The 21,831-nt window shown below is 40.5% G+C and overlaps 1 protein-coding gene across 7 annotated transcripts; it reads left to right on the top strand.

Annotated features, from left to right (window-relative positions):
* The first annotated feature begins 205 nt into the window (after window positions 1-205).
* ctage5 (CTAGE family, member 5) lies at window positions 206-21,476 on the top strand. 7 transcript variants are annotated; one of them, XM_040137168.1, is made up of 29 exons: window positions 206-433; window positions 786-919; window positions 2,037-2,123; window positions 2,386-2,695; window positions 2,843-2,965; window positions 7,278-7,559; window positions 7,858-7,958; window positions 10,444-10,575; window positions 10,769-10,790; window positions 11,271-11,359; window positions 11,684-11,755; window positions 12,426-12,536; window positions 12,660-12,731; window positions 12,890-12,994; window positions 13,257-13,379; window positions 13,616-13,804; window positions 14,002-14,092; window positions 14,331-14,398; window positions 14,497-14,567; window positions 14,676-14,777; window positions 14,867-14,963; window positions 15,290-15,357; window positions 15,549-15,634; window positions 15,828-15,941; window positions 16,598-16,765; window positions 18,116-18,289; window positions 18,503-18,555; window positions 19,426-19,603; window positions 19,695-21,476. In XM_040137168.1, exons 1-29 carry the CDS (start codon window positions 313-315, stop codon window positions 19,898-19,900), a joined length of 3,549 nt encoding a protein of 1,182 aa, XP_039993102.1. In that variant the 5' UTR covers window positions 206-312; the 3' UTR covers window positions 19,901-21,476. The 7 variants fall into 7 exon arrangements, with proteins under 7 accessions (XP_039993102.1, XP_039993103.1, XP_039993101.1 ...); XM_040137169.1 differs by lacking the exon at window positions 2,843-2,965; XM_040137167.1 differs by having other exon boundaries at window positions 2,386-2,965.
* The last annotated feature ends 355 nt before the right edge of the window (window positions 21,477-21,831 follow it).

Here is a 21,831-nt window from a genome sequence, read left to right as displayed (position 1 = left end):
TTTATCTTTCGCCACGTTTGTTGATTCATTTCACATTGAAAGTTAAATAATCGATTTTTTTTTTTTGCTCCAATATTAAACTGTAAAGTAAAATAAAAACCTTTGACCAATGATCAGATAATGTCTAGTATTGCAAGCAGCTCTTGGATGTTAATGATTATCCTTATGCTAGCCTTATATCTTATCTCAGCGCTCTCATTTACCATTGAGCGTTCGTGACAGCAACAACTTAGAGGCAATGTCCACTTGCCAGCACAACTGGCTGGAGTTATGGACATTTCCCCCTGATACACTCCTGTTAAAACACCAAGAATGGCTCTTTCAAAGGTTTACAGATTTTTGGGGATTACATGCATAGTGTTTGCTATTTTTCCTCCCATAAATCTGGGATCGTTGTCTGACTACAAGATCTGTGGAGACTCTGAATGTGAAAGTGAGTCCTAAAGCTACAAATAATTCTAGTTATAATATGATATATTTTGGCATTTTCGAATTCATATGATTTCTGTGTCTTTGCCATTATCTGCCTGTCTGTGTGTGTGTCTGTGTGTGTATAAACTTGTGCGGACTGGAGGCCACTATGCTCATGAGGTCCGGCAGCTTTGTGGGGACCAAAATGCTGGACCCCGCAATTTTAAATGGCTGTTTGAGGGTTAAGACTTGGTTTTAGGATTAGGGTAAGGGTTAGGGTTAGACATTCAGTTGTGATGGTAAAGGTTATCAGGCTAGGAAATGCATTATGTCAATGTCAGTAGTAAGACGTGTGTGTGTGGGTGTGTGTGTAGGTCTGATGAGCAGGGTGCAGGCCATCAGGGACCACCATGGCAAGGACTGCCGTTTCCTGAGCTTCAGACAAGGAGACACCATCTTTGTTTACCACAAACTGACTGGAAAGAGGGAAGACCTCTGGGCAGGCACTGTAAGTCTTGTATCTCCATCTATTTGCCAGTCTGTCTCCCCCTGTCTTTAAAGCAGAATATGAAGAACACCCTTCTCAAATCAAGCAGTCCCCGTCATTCCAGGTTAAAGAGATTATTCTTGATTATAATACAGATAGTTTAGGTTAGCAATGATACTCATGTTGACACTGTAGATGGTAACACTGTACCTGATAAATACAAATGTCCATTAGACCAACCCGTTTCATTATATTTAATCATGTAACAACCTACTATAAGAGACAGAATGAGTGAATAATTATAAAGACATATCGAAGTCCTGACTCTATATCAACACTACTTGTCTTTTTTATTTTAGCAATCACTGTAATTATCCACTGTATAAGAACCATACTGCTTTTCAGTGTCACATTTATTTACATTTAATTGATTAACATTAATGATTAAGATAAAATAATGATCCACACAACACCATTCCTTGCAGTAATTTCTGAACCTTGGTGATTCAGCTAATGCTCTGAAATCACCCAAAACTGCTTTGAGGGGTTTTTAGTTTAAGCAAAGACTAAATCACTGTGAATGTACTGTATTTCTTGTAAGATGGAAGCTTTTACTGTGGAGTGTGTTAACCTTGAATACACACTAATTCATAAATAAATAGGAGAAATGTATGGAATGAGTTGGATAGACTATAAGCAGCCCTGTTGAAGACATGAAATTATCAACAATTATCAATAATATGGACTATCAGAAATATGGAACATCGTAGCACATTTCATCATGTGTATTGATAACTGTCCTAGTGATAATTGGCTAAGAAAATACAACAGGATTTAAAAATAATAGAAACAAAAGTAAACAAAATTGAGTTCAAGTACAAACACACCTTTTTTGTGGAAGGTTATTGTGTTTCAAATATCTTCGCATGAGTGGAGCTATTTATATTGCAAGAAATCACACCTGTTTTCTGATGGGTCTGTTTATAATCTTATGCTTTTTAGCTATTAACTAAACTGAAAAATGTGAATCATTATCTTTGCCTGTCTCTCATTTCCTCTCCTTTTCATTCCTCCCGCTGTGATCCCTCTTTTGGCTCCAATTATGATCATGCACTATTTTATTTCCTTTTGATTTCAGATTGACAAACAGTTTGGCTATTTCCCAAAGGATGCAGTACAAGAGGAACAGATTTATGCAACTGCAGAGAAAGTAGTGGAAACACAGGTAAATGGGCTTTGATTTCACTCGCTCTTCAGATACAGCCTGTGAACAAAACACATTTTCTCATAATAAACGTACTAGGTGATAGTAAATAAGTAGAAAGTAACATTTACATTTATTCTCTATGTATTTTTTTCTTTGCTGTCTTAAAACACATAAAAAAAAACTGGTATATAATACGACAACAGTTATTTAACGTACTTGTTGATTTTATATTATATAAATGCCTCATTAGTTAAGAGCCCCATTTTCTCTCTTCATTTAGAGATCTGATTTCTTCTGTATGAATGAGTTTGGCTATCCTATTGACTCCAGTGATCTAGACCATGATGATGAAAATGATGATCAGATAATCCAAATCCAGGAGTCAGAATCCAGCCAAACCATCCCATACACTGATGACATAAATGCTGAAAGTCCTTCAGGGTTTGCAGACCCCTCAACAGAATTTCCAGTTCCAGCACAGCAATCTGATGGCACAACGTCAGAAGGAGATGAAATAAGAAATGCTGGTGATGCTGCTGCGGGGCCTCCAAAGGAAGCACATGAGAGCCCTGTGGCTCTGAACCAACAAGGTGGGTCTTACTCCTCTTCCTGGCTCGGTTCTTCAGTGACAGGATGGTTAGGTCTGGGAAATGACGAAAAATCTGGCAATTTGACTGAAGACGAGAAAAAAGATGAGAGAAAAGAAACACCAACCAAAACTTCTTTAACTTCGTCAGTGACAGGATGGCTGGGGTTTGGAGGAGAAAGAAAACCAGATGATGCTGTGAAAAGTAGAGAAGATGATAAAGAAAATGCTGATTCCTTCACTTCAACCATGACTGGGTGGCTTGGCTTTGGAGGTGAGACAAAAGCAAATTCTGTGAAAAATGAGCAAGATGGAGAAAGAGAAATTGAGGAAGAAAATCAGCCAAAAGTAAAATTCAGGAGCAGAAGGATGTCAATGGACCTAGAAGGCAGCCAATTACATGAAGAAGAGAAGATAAAGATAGGGACATTGGACTGGCTAGGAAACAGACTGTCAGATGGCAGCAAGGATAATGTCTTACCGATTGATGCTGCATCCACGGTTGATCAAAAAAATGCTTCTCCTCAGAGCAAGTTAGAGGAAAAGTCCCAGACTGTAGGTGGAATGTCCTCCATGATAGATGAGGAACGATCTGCAGACATGGAGGGTGAAGAACATCAGATGCCCAAATTAATATGTAATGAAGGTGAGGATAATAACAGAGAGCCAGGGAGAGAGGAAATTAAAACTGCAAGTGACACTGGTCTGGATGTTTTGACACTATCTGACATCAATCCAGGGCCTGAGTTTGGTTCTGTGGATTTAAATTCGGATTCCACTTGGCAATCTGTAGGTAAGGTTGAGGAGGATGAAAAAGATCCGCTGCCAAACAAGAAAACAGAAAGTGGGGATGAGGAAGTGACTGAAATAGGAATTGGTGCTATTGGTGATAATCATGAAGGTGAGGGGAGCGATGAAGTAACAGAGGTACTTCACAGAGAAATTTCCACAACTCAGACTGATGAATCAACAGAACAAAGTCAAGGCAGTGACAACACAGAGGAGAGAACCGGGAATAGTTTTTCTTCGTTATCATTAGGCACAGGTGAGGAAGGAAATGAACCAGTCCATGGTGAGGATGAAAGTTTAACTGATGCTGACAACACAGATACACTTGTTATGATTGATAATAACATACAACCAGAGACACATCATGGTGTGTTAGAAGGGGAGGAAAAGGTTCAACCTGTTGAGGGCAGCTCTCAAGCGTTTGGATTGTTCCATTCTACTAAAAGAAGTACAGAGGGTCTGTATGAAAAAGCCTCAGAGGACGACAAAGGAACATTTTCCTCTAGCGAGAGCACAATGCCAATGGAAAACAATGGAGATCAGGGGTCTGTGTCTCCACAGGTCGAACAGAGAGTCACAAAAGATGATGGTGATGCAGACAAGTTAAAAGAAACTGAGAAAAACACAGAAGACAACCTCCAACAAGCTCAAACTCTGAGAGAGAAATTAGGATTTGAGAAAGACCTTTTGACTGAAGGTGGCCTAAAGGCAGCTATTGGGTCAGAAAAAGAAACTGAGACTGGAGAGGTTGAGGAGACAAAGGAAGAGGAAAAGCAGGGGAAGACAGAGGTAAAGCAAAATGGGCAAAATGATGAATTTAAGGAGGTGGAAGAAATACAGGAAGAGGAGAAACTGCAGGAAATGGAGGAAAAGCAAGATGTGGCAAATGAGTTGAATGAAAAGGAGAAGAAGCAGGGAGAGAAGGAAATACAAGAAGAGGGGAAGCAGGATGAGTTGGAGGAGTTAAAAGAGGAAGAAAAACAGAAATTTGAGGAGTTAAAGGAAGAAGAGAAAAGAGAGGAGGTGGAGGAGGCAAAAGAAAAGAAGCAGGAGGAGGTGGAGGGGGCAAAAGAAGAGAAGCAGGAGGAGGTGGAGCGGTTGAAGGATGAAGAGAAAAGAGAGGAGGTGGAGGTGGCAAAAGATGGGAAGCAGGAGGAGGTGGAGGGGTTAAAGGTCGAAGAGAAAAGAGAGGAGGTGGAGGTGGCAAAAGAAGAGAAGCAGGAGGAGTTGGAGGGGTTAAAGGTCGAAGAGAAAAGGGAGGAGGTGGAGGTGGCAAAAGAAGAGAAGCAGGAGGAGGTGGAGGGGTTAAAGGATGAAGAGAAAAGAGAGGAGGTGGAGGTGGCAAAAGAAGAGAAGCAGGAGGAGGTGGAGGGGTTAAAGGATGAAGAGAAAAGAGAGGAGGTGGAGGAGGCAAAAGAAGAGAAGCAGGAGGAAGTGGAGGGGTTAAAGGTCGAAGAGAAAAGGGAGGAGGTGGAGGTGGCAAAAGAAGAGAAGCAGGAGGAGGTGGAGGGGTTAAAAGTTGAAGAGAAAAGAGAGGAGGTGGAGGTGGCAAAAGAAGATAAGCAGGAGGAGGTGGAGGGGTTGAAGGATGAAGAGAAAAGAGAGGAGGTGGAGGTGGCAAAAGAAGAGAAGCAGGAGGAGGTGGAGGAGACCAAAGAAAAGAAGCAGGAGGAGGTGGAGGAGACAAAAGAAGAGAAGCAGAAGGAGGTGGAGGGGTTGAAGGATGAAGAGAAAAGAGAGGAGGTGGAGGTGGCAAAAGAGAAGCAGGAGGAGAAGGAGGTGGCAAAAGAAGAGAAGCAGGAGGAGGTGGAGGGGTTAAAGGTCGAAGAGAAAAGAGAGGAGTTGGAGGTGGCAAAAGAAGAGAAGCAGGAGGAGGTGGAGGGGTTAAAGGTCGAAGAGAAAAGAGAGGAGGTGGAGGTGGCAAAAGAAGAGAAGCAGGAGGAGGTGGAGGAGACAAAAGAAGAGAAGCAGGAGGAGGTGGAGGAGACCAAAGAAGAGAGGATGGAAGTTGAAGAAAAACAGGGACAGTCATATCGTTTGGAGGTTCAGATGGAAAACACTCGGAATGACATTACCAGGTCAGAGTCAGAAAGCAGTGAGAAAGAGATACAAGATGAGAACGCAAAGACTGAGGAGACACAGGAGAAGGTAGAAATGGTCGAGGAAGAGAAAAAGAAGGTTGAGGAAATGCAGCACATTAATCATGTTGAGGATGACAGAAGGGACAAAGAGGAAGAAGAAACCCTTAAATGTTTAAATAAACGTTGTCCTCAAGCTACTGACGATGAATCTGTGAGAGACAGAGATGAAAATATCTCTGAGGATGGATCAAGTTCAGAAGATGAAGGCACAGTCCAAACAGGAGATCAAATATTACCAGGCAGGACAGGAGAGATTCAGAAAATACCTTCTGAGGGAACCAAGAGAGATAGAATACGACAGGAAGACGATGGTTTGGAAGTTGATCAGAAAGAAGACATTGATCTGCCATATTCAGGTGAGAATGGCCAGCATGGTCCGCCTAATGAAATTTCACTTGGTCAGACAGCTGAGAACAGAGAAGATGATCAATTGTATCCAGGTGAGGCAAAAAACACTGAGTTCTCTGATGACAAAGTGCTCCATCCGGGGAATAATACTCAGCCCAAAGATACTGAAATTAGCAGCAATGGGATTTCCACTGCCAAGAAACCAGAGCAAATACACTCTAATCATAAGACAGACACAGAGGAGGACGTTGATGTGAGAAAGAATGAGAACACTGATTCGCAGATGAAGAATAATGATAATAATACAACTGGTAGTAAATCCTGGAGAGAGGGAGGATGGGAGCTTTCAGCTACACCTAATGAATCTGTTGAGAGCCAGGCTGTGATATCTGAACAAACTGTGCCACGTGGGTCTAAAGATCCTGCTGGATCTTCACTTCCGTCTGATGATCGCAATAAAAGAACAGCAGAGAGTGAAAATGGAGGAGCTTTTGGTCTTTTCAAAAATGCCTTTAGCTTTTTTAGCCAAACACCTGTCACCGAAACAAAGGATTCCATTGATTCTGCCCTGAGCTTGGATACTAATACGGGCGAGACTTCTCAGCCACAAGCCCCTCTGACCCCTGAACAAGAACTGGACTCCACAACTGATTCAAGTCAGGCTTATAAACAAGATTTGCACAAAGACTCTTCTGTTACCATGCCCACAGACCAGCCACAGCATTCTCCTTCCTGTGCCGAAATCCAGACATCAACTCTATCCAATTGTCATCCCCATACTCCGTCTCCAAACACAGACACCCCCCTCCAAACAAAAACCCTCTCTAAGTACTACAGAAACCTCCCCACCTATATGAGTATGGATGAGACGACTATTTTGATGGAGCTCTTTGGGCGACACAAGCTGCAGTTTCTGGATTACATGTTTGGAAGCTCAGAAACTGTGACTGAAGATCATGATAATGATGAATCTATATTGTCAGATATAGAAAGACTTATGCATTATCACATGGATGCACTGGTTGCTCCTAGCGTGAGCTTTGCAGGTGCACCACAGGAGGACAAGGAAAGGACTAGAACGCTCATTGCTCTGCAGAAACTAGAAATGCTGATTACAAGAGTGAGAGAGACATTCAACGCAGGAAAATCTGACTCTAGTAAAGGAAACTATCAAGGTATTTTTTGTCTACATTGCCTCAAAGATCATGGCCTATGCTAGTGATATTTTAAGTTAATTTAAACTTTTAATTTTAGTATGGTTCTGACTTGCATTTGTCTCAATCAGAATGCATGTGTTCCCAAATACAGCTGAAGCCAGCTGTGTTGGTGCATCCTGTTCAACTCATGGCAAAGCTCAAGAAATGACCACTGAGGAAGACCCAAGTAAGTTAGAGGATCTTTCTGTAACCCTAGATAACAAAATCCAGAGAGATGAAAGAATGGATGTGGCGAATGATGGACAAAAGCGTGGGAAAGGGAGGGAAACTGCGGATGAGAAAAGAGAAGAGAAGGACCAAGGAAGTGAAGAAGAGAGAGTGCCCCCTGCATCCCGTCCTCACAATCAGCCAGGATCACCACAGCCAGTGGAAGGTATGGATTACTCAAGTATCCCTTAATCAAGATGGATTAAAAGATGATTAAAAGATATTAAGCAGTAACATTCAAGAAGGAGTGTTACTTGACCTGCTGCGTCCTAATCCTTCAACACACAACCTGGAACATCACGGCATGGCTGGAACATTTATTTACAATATTTGACCCTAGTATCATATATTAAACAAAGATAAAAGCATTGGGTTGAATTCTAATAAAACTGTATCACCTTTATCATTTTGACAAAGGGGGAAAGCTTAAACTCTAAACTTTGTGATGTCTATGCCAACTCCAGGTGTAATGAAGCAAATTCTGGACTTCGTTCATCAGATCACTGAAGACTCAACCACTCACGTTCATGCAGCGAGGGAGCTCCTCATACGGATTACTGAACAGGTAGGAGTTATCAGCAGATATCAATCTATGGAAGCCACATGTGAGTTTAATTATCACTAAATCTAAGCCATATGTGGATTTTTTTGTCATAAACCAATGACAACAGACTATGAAATACAGTATAAGTGATAGAGTCCCTTAGTGAAATATTGGAACAGCAGAACAGATATACAGTATACAACTACTATATACTCTATTTACATTTCTTGAGTCTACATCGTCTTTGCTGTCCACCAGCATTACACACAATGCACAGAGATATCCAGTGTGTATTTGAGAGGGATGTTCCATCAGGCAACAAAAAAGTATACTAAAAGCCCTAAATAGTGCCGTAAATCCTAAAAAAAATTCCTACTTGGGAACTTTATGAGCATTTTCAAACATTGCACTTGCAGTGCAATTCATTTCTCTCAGGTGATACGGGCTAAATGAACACTAGTTTGCATGGGCAGCTTTCGGTCCACCCTGATTCAGAACAACCAACCAACCCTTACTGTACAAAGGGGCATCTGTTTTTGAAGTGTGTACAACATGTGGCCTGGTTCTTCAAGATACTGAACTTGTGACATGATGATCTGACTCTGCCTGTGGCATTCAGCTTTGCTTACGTCTCAGCTGTCAAGCTAGCTCGGCTCCGTCAACATCACTCACATTCCTTAGTGCTGGTGGGTCTGTTACACACGTTGAGCCAGCAAGCAATCAACCTGCCCCTGAGGCAAATTGTTTCAAATATTTTAGAGGGCTAGTTTCAAATGGACGAAAACGAAGCCAGTTCGGTGAGTACAACCTTTAGGAGCACTGCGTGAACGGTCCGAGTTAGGCCAAGTCAGATCCTCACCTATGTCCTACTTAGACCAGCTTGTTATTGACTTGTAGCCGTAACTCAAAGCAGGTGACACACGGCCAGACGCTTGTCGAGAAAGAAGACTTTTGTGAAATGGCATAATTATGTGTTCAGTTTTAGATCGTCACATTAGTTACTCGGGAAGTCATCATAAACAATATTGAGAATACTAGCGTTATCTTAATAGCACCTGTTTCTCTCGTTTCTCTTGGTGTCACTTCTAAGGCGCTCAGATGTGCCCGTGTGGCATTTTACAATTGGTGACGTTGCGAGTGAACCACTTCCACCGGCAGGGGCTTAATACCATCTACATGAATTTATGAGTGCATATAAAAACGTCTATATGTCGTGTTATTATCTATATATATTATTATTACATTACTAACATTTTCTGGAGCAATTACAATCTATTTAAGTCGTTAGGAGGAGTTTGCAGATAAATTCAATATTCTCTGCCCCCCTACGACGTGCAGCAGAACGTGGTCCACTCTTGAGCGTCAGTGTTGTGAATAGGATGTGAACTCGCCGCTAGCCCGGTTGACGGCACAAGTTTCTGTTCCTAATGTCGGTATAAATAAAATTATAGCTAGACTAATCACTCAAATGAAATTATTCGGACATGGCGGAACATCCGGCAAATGACCAGCTGGCCAGCAAAGCGGTCGACTTCCAGGCGACAGCAGAGGCTTACTACAGTATCGCCGTGGAGAAAGTGAAAGATGTACGTTATGTGGCAGGTTTCGTTAGCATTTCCCAACTAGCATTCACAGCTGAAACAACGTAACGGGCTGTCATGTAGTCGAAAACAGCTCAGTAGCTCTGTAGCTACGACTTGTAATTTTGTACCCCTCATTATTGACTACATGTGTGTCATACCAATGCTGCTAAAGAGCTGTCAAGACTGTTTTGATATTTAATTTTTTATTTTTCAAATGTGTTTGTGATTGTTCACAGAGTTATTTGGAGATATTTAACTAGTTAATTGATAGTAACGTTATTTTCTCTTATCAGGGGTTACGCTGCTTTTCTGCTGTTTCTGTATCTTTTTAGTAAAAGATGGCAGGTGTTTGTTAATTTTTCCTGGGGCAGATAGATACGATACTGGTAATAACAGCTGTGCAGTAAACTGTAAAGGCTCTATCTACATGGTGTATTAACAGACGTTCCTCTTATGGGCGGTCAGTAGGAAGGACGTTACAACTACTGGAAGATGAAATCAGAAGATTCTTTTGGTCCTCAGAAAAAACTAAAATCATAACCCTATCCTTATGAAGAAAGAGCTGTTTTAGGCATGTCTAGCTGCAAAACTCATCTGCTCTGATTGCCAGTTGAGATTGAGCTGCATGAAACAAACTCTGATGTTTAAAGTACTCTCACAACGAGATTAAAACATTAATAAGTGTAGTGCTGTTTTTCATATGCAATGAATAGAAATAGTTTGCAGGGTCTTCATGCAACGGTAAAGCGCTGATCCTTATGTCCACAATGAGTATACCACTGTGTACAGTATACTGAGTTGACAAGATGTGAGGCAAGTTAATTAAATTTTGTTCCCATACTAAAGAGACTCACATATCATCTCACTTAAAAGATGTTCATTGAAACCAGCTCTTATAATAAACCGCTCTCCTCTTTGGTCAGGTTGTATCGTCGCTGCCTGATGACATCAGACCCGGGCCCGACCTGTACGGGGTGCCATGGGAACCAGTCATCATCTCTAGTCTGGTGGGGCTGGTGACAGTGCTGTTGTTCACCTGTAGATGTTATAGTTCTGTGAGTACACAGCTATTTATATACACATCAACATCCCATATATTGTATATGTTCACGGTTAATTTGTAGCGGTACTGTTGGTTAAAATACAAAAAGGCCACACTTGTTCCTTTGGCAGTTGGCCCATAGATCAACCCATCAATCACCTTAATGACCTCTTGGTTATCGTTACTTTCTTCTTATTTTTTAACAGGTGAAAAGCAGAATGTATCGAAGTAAGTTCTCATTACTTATTACTTTATCACATTTTTATGACTTGACAAAAATAAAACTAATATATAAACTAATACATCACTTAAGATTGCCAATTTAACCCTTCTGACCACTGCATATTATCAGAATCAGAAAAACTTAAATGATCCCCACAGGGAAATTGCTTTTTTATAATTGCTCAACACTCAGTTAGGAAAGAGGAAGTAAATACGTGCAAGGACAAAAGTGCAAAAAAATGGGAACCTGAAAAGTAGATTAACTGTTATATAACGGTAAATTTACCTTTAATATGCAAAGGAAAACTGAATGTAGTGTGTAATGTGGGTCAACAGTAAATTAACAGTTTAACAGAAGAGTACTGATGGAGATGTGCGTAAAGTGGAGGAACTGTGCACCCTTTTTATAATAACTAATAATTCAGAAAAAAATACTTGAAAAACATTTTGAATTTGTTTATAAGTTTTGCATTCCCTGTTTTTCAGGTAAAGAGCGTTGGATGGCTGAACAGGTTGCACAGTTGCTGGATGAGAAGTGTAAAGTCCTTGAGACTCTCAGTAAATGTCAACAAGAGGTTGGTACTGGTGCTATTTCTGACTAACTGCTAGCTAGAGACAGGGCCTATCTAATATACAACACTGGATCTTTTCAACAGAGGTCAGATAGCTCTGTGTTTTGATTTCCACGGCTTAAAAACGGATGATTTTGAAGATGCAGGGGCTAATTTATGTTGTTGTGTGTGGTGCGAGGTAAAAACCTGGAACTCTCATTATAAATTAATAGAACATATTTATGCACATAATTTGAAATCCTGAAGAAATCTACATTTTCTTGTGGTGATCATGAGTGTTGTCAACATTTAATCTGATAGATTTTTTAATTTATGTCCCATTTGTAGTATGATGACCTGGAGGATTCATTGAGGGACAATGGTGTCTTGGCCCAAACTCAAAAGACAAAACATCTGGAGGTAAGGCGGATAAAAACAAGATGTAAGGAGCAAGCACTGGGATCTGTGCACAATGTAAACAGCCCAGCAAAAACTTTCTATGAAACTTCAACTTCATTTACATTTTTACATCATGTGATCTGGAGGTGATACACACCAGTTCATCTGACATGTCCAATAGATGTAACGCACATAGCTCTTGTCTCTGGTATTGTTGATGGATACACACCTGACTGTAAGCAACCATGATCAGGACAGATGCATAAGGAAAAGTTGTAGTTTGTTTTGGAAGGTCGTCACAATTTAGTAGGTTCTTTCTTTCTTCTTAAGCCACTTCACTTATGTGTGTGGCTCCATATTAATAATCCAAAACCAGACTGCTTAACTATAGAGCTCTGCGTAGTGTCAAAAAGTTGCTAAATTTGATTGTTGTTCATAAAATCTGACTTAAGTCAGTCATCTTTGTAATCTTTGAAATATTTTAAACAGGTCTCCCAACACAACTGCAAAATGTGTTATATTTTATTGTGTATGTATTTTTGCTGACAGTTCTATCATGAAGCCTCATGATGGCACTATAGATAAAGAGGTCAATTTCAAAACTTGAACCGCTTCAACACTGGTCAAAAATGGACTCTAGTTTTCATTTGAAGGGGTTTTCTGAGCAGATTTTGTTTTCTTGCTCCTCCAGGTCAAAGCCAGACAGTTGGAACATGCTAAAAAGGAGCTGGAGAGGGATCTTGAACAACTGAAGGATCAACTGGACCAGCAGAAAGAACACAGGATAGAGCAAGAGAGGAGGGTAGGAGCACACACACACTACTATCAACGATACCAAACTGTGAAAGGCTAGTGAACTGGGTCAACTGAGAATCTGTTGTATAGTGTGGTATTGATCAAGCGGATTATTTGTTTATCCCTGCAGATAGCACTGCTTGAAGAGAGCATGAAAACATTTGAAGAAGAAACCAAAGACCTCCAGTCGCAGGAAGAGCAGGTGCACTCACCATTACTCTCTTGCTTTCTGTCTTTACCTTTTCTTTTTTGTGCCTTCACATTCTTGTCCTTTCCAATCTGCTGCTGCTTCTTTTCCCCTTTCCCAGTGTCTCTCTGTGTTTCATGTGACATTACGGCTGTATGCCTGTCTGTCTTTAGGCACAAACTACTCTGAAAGTGTACAGTATGAACAGTGACAGACTACAGAGGAACCTGGAAGCAGCTGGAGAGGAGAATACACTGCTACAGGAGAGCAATGCTCAGGTAAGATGCTGCACAAACACACACACACACACACACACACACACACACACACACATACACAATATAACTGTGTATGGTATAGAGTGGGGTTTTTTTTATTTGCATGACTGAAATGAAAGATTTCTATGTGAAATCTGAAATGTTACAAATAATATCCATTCCTGCCATATTTTGTATGTTTGTCCCTCCCCTTTCTGTCTCTGTTCCCCGGTGTTCCTTGCACCAACATTTCATCTCTCTGCACGTCTTGGTCTCTCTGCAGTTGAGGCTGCAGGTGGAGGGATGGGCAGAAAGAGTGAGTGAGTTGGAGGCAGAGATGCGGAGGCGTGAGGTTGCCTACAGTGGGATGCAGCAGGATGTGGCCAATAAGGATGAGCGTATAATGGTATGGTTGGGTTGAGCATTAATTATAATATACAGTAGTTAGTTACTGCATACTGTCCTTGCATTTTCTAATTAAGACTGGGTTTCAAATAAATGGCAGATCTCAAGAACTACTACAGAATATGACAGCAAACCGATGTAAAAGATAGTAACTGTATTTAAAAGACTCAGTTACATTAATTTACATGATTAGTTTTATGAGAAAGATGGTTGAAACCAGTAATTGTGTGCTTCCAGTCCTTGACAGACCGCTTGCTGAGCATGAAAGCTTGGGATTCAGATCTGGAGGAAGAAGAAGGTGAAGAGGGAACAGAGAGGGAGACATCTAATGGGGCACGAGGAAAAGAAGAGAAGAATGGAAGAGGGGACATAACAGACCCCCAAGGGCATTTCCAGAAAGTCCAGAAACTCATTTATGCTGCAAAGGTATGTGACTAAAATTGACACAGACACATTGCATTTGATGTAGTGCTGGTTGATAAAAATGCTTAATATGGGACAATATTTAAAAAAAAATGTTTGGAAGCTTTCTAGAGAAGTCCAAGCCAGACACACTGAGATTAAATGTCTCCATACAGTTTGATGTACACCTGCTAATATTCTTTGTTTGTACTTGTGTGTAGCTGAATGCAGACCTCAAATCAGTAGATGAAGACAAGGACAGAGTATTTGCCAAACTGAATGATGAAGTCAAGGCTAAAGAAGACCTCCAAAGTGAGTCAACTTAACACTGATGTCTGTCTTACTAAGGTTGTCATTAAGTTGTCTGATACACAACAAGTCAAACAAAGCTTAGGGTGATAAAAAATCTGTTATGTAAACTGTTATATAAAAAGATCCGTTCCTAGAGGTTATAAAACCGTAACATGAGTGTAGAGACTACACATTTTCACTGATGGCATGCATGTTACATCTGTGTCCCACTGTGCTTGTGCATTTGTTTTCCCTTTAGTGAGCATTAAGGAGCTGGAGAATGAGAAATTATCTCTGCAGTCAGATGCTGAGCACTACTCGGATCAGGTAGCTGACGTCAACTATGTATTAGTCTGATATTGTATCATAATGGTGTCCTACATTAATTTTGTATTTGAATTAATACTCTGTATTCATGTGCTCAGGGGCAACGATTACAACAGAAACTCCAGATTATGACAGAAATGTACCAGGAGAATGAGCTCAAGCTGCACAGGTATAGACACACGGATAAAGACACTTATATAAATAAGTTTGAGTCCAGTTATAACGATTGAAGCAGTTAGAAAAAGTAATTAGGGTGCTAATGAATGTGTTTTTGCAGACTGCTGACAGTAGAGGAGAAGGAGCGCCTGCAGAAGGAAGAGAAGTTAAATAAAGCGGACAAAAACATTGCATTGGCCATGGAAGAACTCAACAACTACAGGTCGCTGCCTCTGCCAACTATTACCAAACACATTAACAGCCTCCCCGCCACACATATGTTCTCACTTTTAAATCATTGTGTATCTACAGACAACGAGCAGATGAGATGGAGGAAGAGCTGGAGAAAACCAAACAGTCTTACCAGACCCAAATATCAGCGCATGAGAGGAAGGCTCACAATAACTGGGTTAGTAAAACTCCACCTTAAACGATTCCACAAACATGGGACAAACATGCTGAGATCATATCATCATATCAGTCGTGTCAGTCAATATTGGTGTCAAACATATTTTTTCAGATTTCCTGTCTGTCACTGCAGCACACACAGACATAATGTGATGTTGTATCTGGGTACACAAATTTGTTTTCTTGAGGATCTATGAGGATTCTTGAGGATTTATGAGTGCTGTATTCAGCTTACTCACTTTAATGGTACATTTAGGCACAGAGATCTTGACTGTAGCTGTATCTATGTACATATGTCATGTTACTTAGCTTGGCCTGATTTTCTAGCTCGCAGCCCGAGCAGCAGATAGAGAACTAGCCGACATCAGGAGAGAGAACGCCCTCCTAAGACAGAAGTAAGCATAACTTATCCTATCTTAACATATTTATATTTGTTTTACAATGCAAAGATATGCTGTATTCTGAGATCTTTTAATCTGTCTTTTAAATTGACCTTTTACCTATTCATATATTTTAGACATTCCAGTACATAGTCAGGTCCCAAAAATATTTGTCGTTTGTTAACTTAAGGTGTGTTTGTTTACAGGCTGACAGACACACAGTTTAAACTAGACGCCCTTGACAAAGATCCATACACCTTGGACAGTGTTGCTAGACCACTGCCTTTCAGAGGTGAACATACACACACACACTCTCACGCGCACACTCACACACACACACACACACACACACACACACACATTCATACACCAATCATGTATTATTGAGAAAACACTATATCCTGTGACTCTTAGACCCTGGCGTGGAAATAGTGGGCCACAGATTTCCTTGACTTTGGACTCACCAAACTCTCCTTTATCTCCAGCTGAAAGGTCACCGTATGGTCCTTCTCCTCTGGGTCGACCAGCATCTGAAACCAGAGCTTTTCTGTCTCCACCTACATTAATGGATGGACCACCTGCTAGATTGTCTCCTAGAGGTATACACATGCACACACATGCACAAATGTACAGTGAAATAACCACAAATATACAGCCACATACAGCTATACACAAAACCAGAAAAGGCCATCGTACTGATCCACATAAACAGCCACTGTAGACGTGGTTTCATAATTTTCATCCATACACTGCTCTCATTGTATCCTCTAAGCTTAGTAGCTGTGAGGTGTTTTAAATAATTACTAGGTTTTGCTGATTAAAAAAACTTGCATCTTGTTTTTGGTACAGTACATTTGCTAATTCAGTCTCACAAAGTCATTACAATAAACACGTGCGGCATGTTGGAGATAACCAGCTGGCTGCAGCATGATGAACTGTAGATGCTGAAACATCTGTAGTAGCATGGTTTCTATGCTGGCATGCTATTGGCACTTTGCAGAGTCAATTGGAAAAGTCCAATGAGTATATGACAGTGATACCTCTATTATCATCTCAGTTTTCCTTATTGTCTTCACTGTCTGTTATTTTGTGTTGGGCTCTTGGTTCTACTTGTTTCGTTCCCTCTCTGTCTACCTCTTTCCCTCTGTGTCTGTCTCTCTCTCTTTCTCTCATGCTCATCACCATCTTCAATCACCTCTGCTCTCCTCCTCCTTTCCCTCCTACTGTCTCTTTCTTCTGTACCTTTCCTCCACAGTGTGTCGTGGTCCCGTGGAGCCCCCAGGTGGCCAAGGGGAGATGGAGCGGAGTGGAGGTCCTCATTCAGACAGTGGCTCAATCTCTCCTACATGGGAGAGAGATCGCAGGGGACCTCTGCCAGGACCCCCTGGGCCCTCTGGGCCCCCAGGGCCCCTAGGACCTCCAGGTGTGTGTGTATGTGTAAGGAAAAGAAAGACAGAGAGAATCAGAAAGTTCTAGTGGATGCCCACAGAACCTGACCACCCTGACCTACCTACCGTGGATAATGATTTGCATCATATTTAACAAACAGAAATGAAGATATTTCCTCAGTTTGATCCAAAACTAAGCAGGACAGTGATCAAGAGTTTGAACTCCTATTTAATGGTGATTTTTATTGATTTGTTTTTTTACCAGCATTTTTTTCCTCGTGTATCATACAGTTTAAATGACAGGAGCTATTACTTTGTTTACGGCATTATATTGATTTATTTCTTTGTTTTACTGTGGTGCTGTGTTGTGGGGGGGGGTCTAGTTCTTTGAAGGTGACTTGAATTAAAACATGAAATGAAAAAAAAAAAATGTGCTCACAATACTAGTGCTCAGTTGTGACTGCAAAGAAAATAAAATAGCTCTAGCCTGCTGATTCCTGCTCTTTGTATATCAAAGGGAGAATCGGCCTTCAGACTGTAGCAACATTTATTTTATAAGTCTTCACTGTCAGGGGCAGATATTCGAATGTGGCACCACCTAATTTCTGTTGTGTCACAAACTATTCATTGATTAATTGATACATCGTTTACATGCTTTTGAATGCACTATTTTAACCGTGATTGTATTGAAGCCCAGTATGTCTGAACAGTGTTTTGGGAACCAAAAAGGCCTATTTCACAGAAGAAACTTTGACTTGCTGCTGTCAATGCACAGGTGTAGCGTATCATATTAATGATGGCTCTGTTGCTATGACAGTGAGCCAGCATGCACAGTACCAGGTCCTGGACGTAGGGAAGCTAAAATGGAATGCAGCCATCATTCAGGTCATTAGCTGCACCTGCATTCGGCTAGTCAACAATCAAAGTCATATAGTGTGCATGTGAATGCTAAATGCATGTTAACAGTGCATGTGGATTGTGTTTAATGCATTTTGAATTTTGACATTGGAAACTACAGATGTCTGTAGCGCTGTGATAAAAGTGTATGAAATCATTTACACATGATCCTGAAGGAAAAGTCCACCTGAAAAAACAATTTATAAAACTCATTGTTGTTTACATTTAAAGGTTAAAAAAGACAAAATTCATTTTTCCTCATATTTCTTTTTTTAAGCTGTTATACATCCAACTTCAGTCACTCACACTCCCAGTGTCCACATTGTCACTCTGCAGTTATTCATAAATGGAGTAACCTACAAAAATATCAAGCTGACATTTATTGTTTGATTTATTTACAGTTTTGGGAAGAGCTGTTTATATAATATTGACATATCTTCAAATGACTTAGTGTATTCTTTCTCTCTCATTGTGTGTCTCCCTCTCAGGCTATATGTTTCCAGAACCAGGAGGTCCCATGTACAGGAGACCTCCACCTCCTCCAGGAGCTTCGGGTCTTTTGCCTCCTCCTGGTCCCCTCCCACTTGGTCCCCCTCTTCCCCATCCAAGGGGTTTCCTTTCTGCTGGTCCGCTAGGACCTCCCCACCCTTCAGACATGGCAGGTGAGTCACTGGAATCTGTACAACAGCTTATCATCGCTTCATTATGTTCACATCTGTAACTTTTGGACTGTAGATGGCTGTCTTCCAAAATGTATTTACTTACTCTTTGACACGTTGAAATGTAAAAGCTGAATGGAAGCTTGTGAAAATCTACACATGTATATGAATGCAGATCTGATTCAAAACTACTACTAAATGTGTTTGTTAATACAGATGGCACATACAGAGAAAACAGCCTTGGACCTGGTGAACAGGAACACAGAGAGGTGAGAGACGAACGTGTGACTGTGTGAGGAAGAGAAATTTTATGAGTCTGGATCTAACTGTCCTGAACATAAACTCATAGGACGCTTTTTCTACCATTGCATTTACTCAGTATTTAAAATCTGGAGCTTTATCTATTTTCCAATGCTTCCAATGTTTGATATTTGAGAACTGTCCCCTGAAAAACATAAATCTGGAGTAAAAGGAATTGCTGAATTAAACCATCTACCCAGGACTTCCATAATGTTGACAGAAAGATTAAACTAGGGCACATTCCAGTGTACAATGTAGGAAAGTCCCACTTTCATTCTCTACTTCCAGCCCAAACGATCTTTCATCAGTTTCATGTTCAGTTCCAACTATTTCCCACGTTCAGATTATTTTCCCACTTCACTCCTATAACAGTTTCACATTAAATTAGTCATTACTTACTAAACTGTTGGCTAATTTGTGAAATAGTTAAGATTCCAGCATTCCTGCAGCAATTCCAAATAATGCATAATGCAGTTGTCTGTGTCCCGGCTAGATGGTACACAGTTTCTAATTTGTAAATATTTGCAGAAATGTTTTTTATCGTTAAGACCAAATTGTTCAGTTAAATAGGATATAGATACAGCGTCTCTATACAGATCTCCAGTATTGTGTATGTTGTTACAATTGCACTGCTTCCAATATATAGTACAGTTGTTTTTCCAATACAGATAGTAGGATTGTACCATAATGAAGTGCATCTCTGTACATAGTGTGATAACCTATACATTTGGTGGATTTTGATCCATCCCTCCCTAGAATTATAAAAAGAATTGGATTTGTTGTGTTACCTGACCGCTGGAGCCTCTGTAACATTTACCTTTTTGAATCTGTATCACTAGTCTGGTCATGGTGATCGAAGGACTCCCCCTGAAGTAGATCCAAGGATGGCGGGCCCATCCCCTCCTGGACCCTCAGTTGGCCCCATGGACGGTCCCTTTCCACGTAGAGCCCCCTATGGACCCCCTCCTCCTGATTTCTACCCTCCCAGGGGACCGGGGGGCCCTCCCATGATGCCTAGTAAGCAGTGGCAGCCTTCACAGCATGTACTATCTTATCTCCAGACGTCATTGGTGTAAACTTTATTCTGTGTTTCCTGCTTTGTCTCCAGTGTGGGGCCCTCCGCCTCCAGGGATGATGTTCCCTCCTCGTTTCCCTCCCGGTGGACCTCCAGTTCCTCATCCTCACTATGCTCCCCCCATGCAGCCCCTTCCACCTGACATGGGTCCTCCTCCTCCTCCTCAGCAGTCCTTCCCCTCCCCACCACACAGCCAGTCACCAGAGGAGCACAGACCCTCACCTGAAGACACCATTTGATCCTAACCAGGTCTCTACTTGAGCTGTTAGATGACGCATTTCTGGTGGTGGATGTATGGCAAGCAGGTTGCGGTTTTCCACTCTTATGTTTTCTGTAACATCTATTTATTAACCAGGAGGACATGTTTAATGTATAGTGTTAGCAGACAGGAAACATCAGCCTTCCTTAGCCTTTTTGTTGCTGTCTGTCTGCTTCGACATTGTCTTTTTCCTCCAGTCACGTTCTTTTTTTTCTCCCTTTCTTCTGCCTTATTTCTCTTTGTTATTCTCGCTCTCTGCCCCATCATCATCCAGTTACATTCCCTGGGAGGTAGTTCCTGTCATTGTGGAGCCATGGTGACAGCAATTAGGCTCTTGCTCACTTGCATATTTTCACAGGCAGCTCTACGTGTCTGAGGGAATTTTGCCACGTGAAAAAGAAACAGCGGCTTGTGTGCTTGACAATGCCAGAGAGGTTTTTAATGCGACTCAGATTGAAATGTGTGCATGTAGAAATGCTGTATGTGGCAGATATTGGACTGTTTTAGGTATGAAATTAATTTCATCCCAATGGCCCAGATAGCTCACAATCATTTAGATCTCTCTATAAGGGAAGAAATGCATCTTTGCTGGCCTAATCAAGTTTATTTTGTTATACCAACCTTCTTTTCATTGTCACCATAATTTTAAAAAAATAGCCATTTAGCATCTGTGTTTTTTGTTGACCTGGATTCATATACACTTAAATTAGATTACACAAGATCTTATTTTCTCTGTGATTTACCTGAGGTGAAGTGCATAACTTAATTTCACTGACTTCCCTGTGGGATTTGGAGGATTCAGAGCAGCAGATAAACAGTGCTTTTGATCTTGTTACAACAACTTACATAAAGCCCATACTTGAAAAAAGTGGCTTATAGAAGACACTAGTGTTTTGTCAAATTAAGTTGTCACTGATCCTGACAGTCACAGATTGGTTAATTAAATGGACTGACTGGAAGAGAGGCTACCTTCAGAGCCAGAAAGATAACACCAATGTGAATTTTGTAAAAAGTGATTATTAATAGATGAATAAAGACTGTCAAATTGTCAATGCCTCCATATTTCACTAATGTATTGTATTAATATTCCGTTTAATTTTTGCATGGCTGTTATGAGTAACAAAACATTGGAATGTAATGGGAAAATCAGGTTTTCATTGAACAGTGTTTTATACTTAATCTTTTAAGTATAATACTTAAAACAGTTATGTTTAATACTGTGCATAGACATGCATTGGAAATGCTTTAATTATGTTAAATCAGTAACTGCAAATCCTCTCAGTATACTTTCAAATATACACTTTAAATTATTGTAAGCTAAATTGTACAGCACAATGCATATGTAATGATACAGTACCTAATCAAACTACGGTGTCGTTTCAGACATTTATAAAATATTTCTTTGAAAGTGAACAGAAAATTCCTAAAGTAAATGCAAGTATGCAGTTTGAATTAAAAGACTTGTAAACTGTATAATCTTGTTTCATTTTACATGTAACTCCTGGTAAATTTTTTTCAATTTTTTTATCAGCATAGAATAAAGAATGGTGTGGACACCTACTAGTTCCTAATGTCTCAAAAGAAAAACAAGGTGTTGCTTTCTTAAATCTCATTAATGCAAATGATTAACTTGTTTTTCTTTTCTTGTCCAGTTTCCCTATTGCATAGAGAAAATCCCCACATTGTGGGTAGTGGTTTAAAAAACGCCTATTATATCCTGCACATTTTAGTAGCATTTCTGGTAAAGCTACTTAGTTGACAACATAACTTTTATAGAAATGTACCATGATATATGACAACAGACCCTTTTCAAGGAAGACTTTTTGACATGTCAAAGTAGGAAAAGCGTATGTGTTATTAATAACATTAATGATGGCTGCATTTCATTTAGGTGGGCCAGGGTCCATGGTA

This window comes from Xiphias gladius, chromosome 10 (assembly GCF_016859285.1).
Source record: "Xiphias gladius isolate SHS-SW01 ecotype Sanya breed wild chromosome 10, ASM1685928v1, whole genome shotgun sequence".
NCBI classification, from domain to species: Eukaryota; Metazoa; Chordata; class Actinopteri; order Istiophoriformes; family Xiphiidae; genus Xiphias; species Xiphias gladius.
This window is presented reverse-complemented; position numbering and strand designations above follow the sequence as displayed.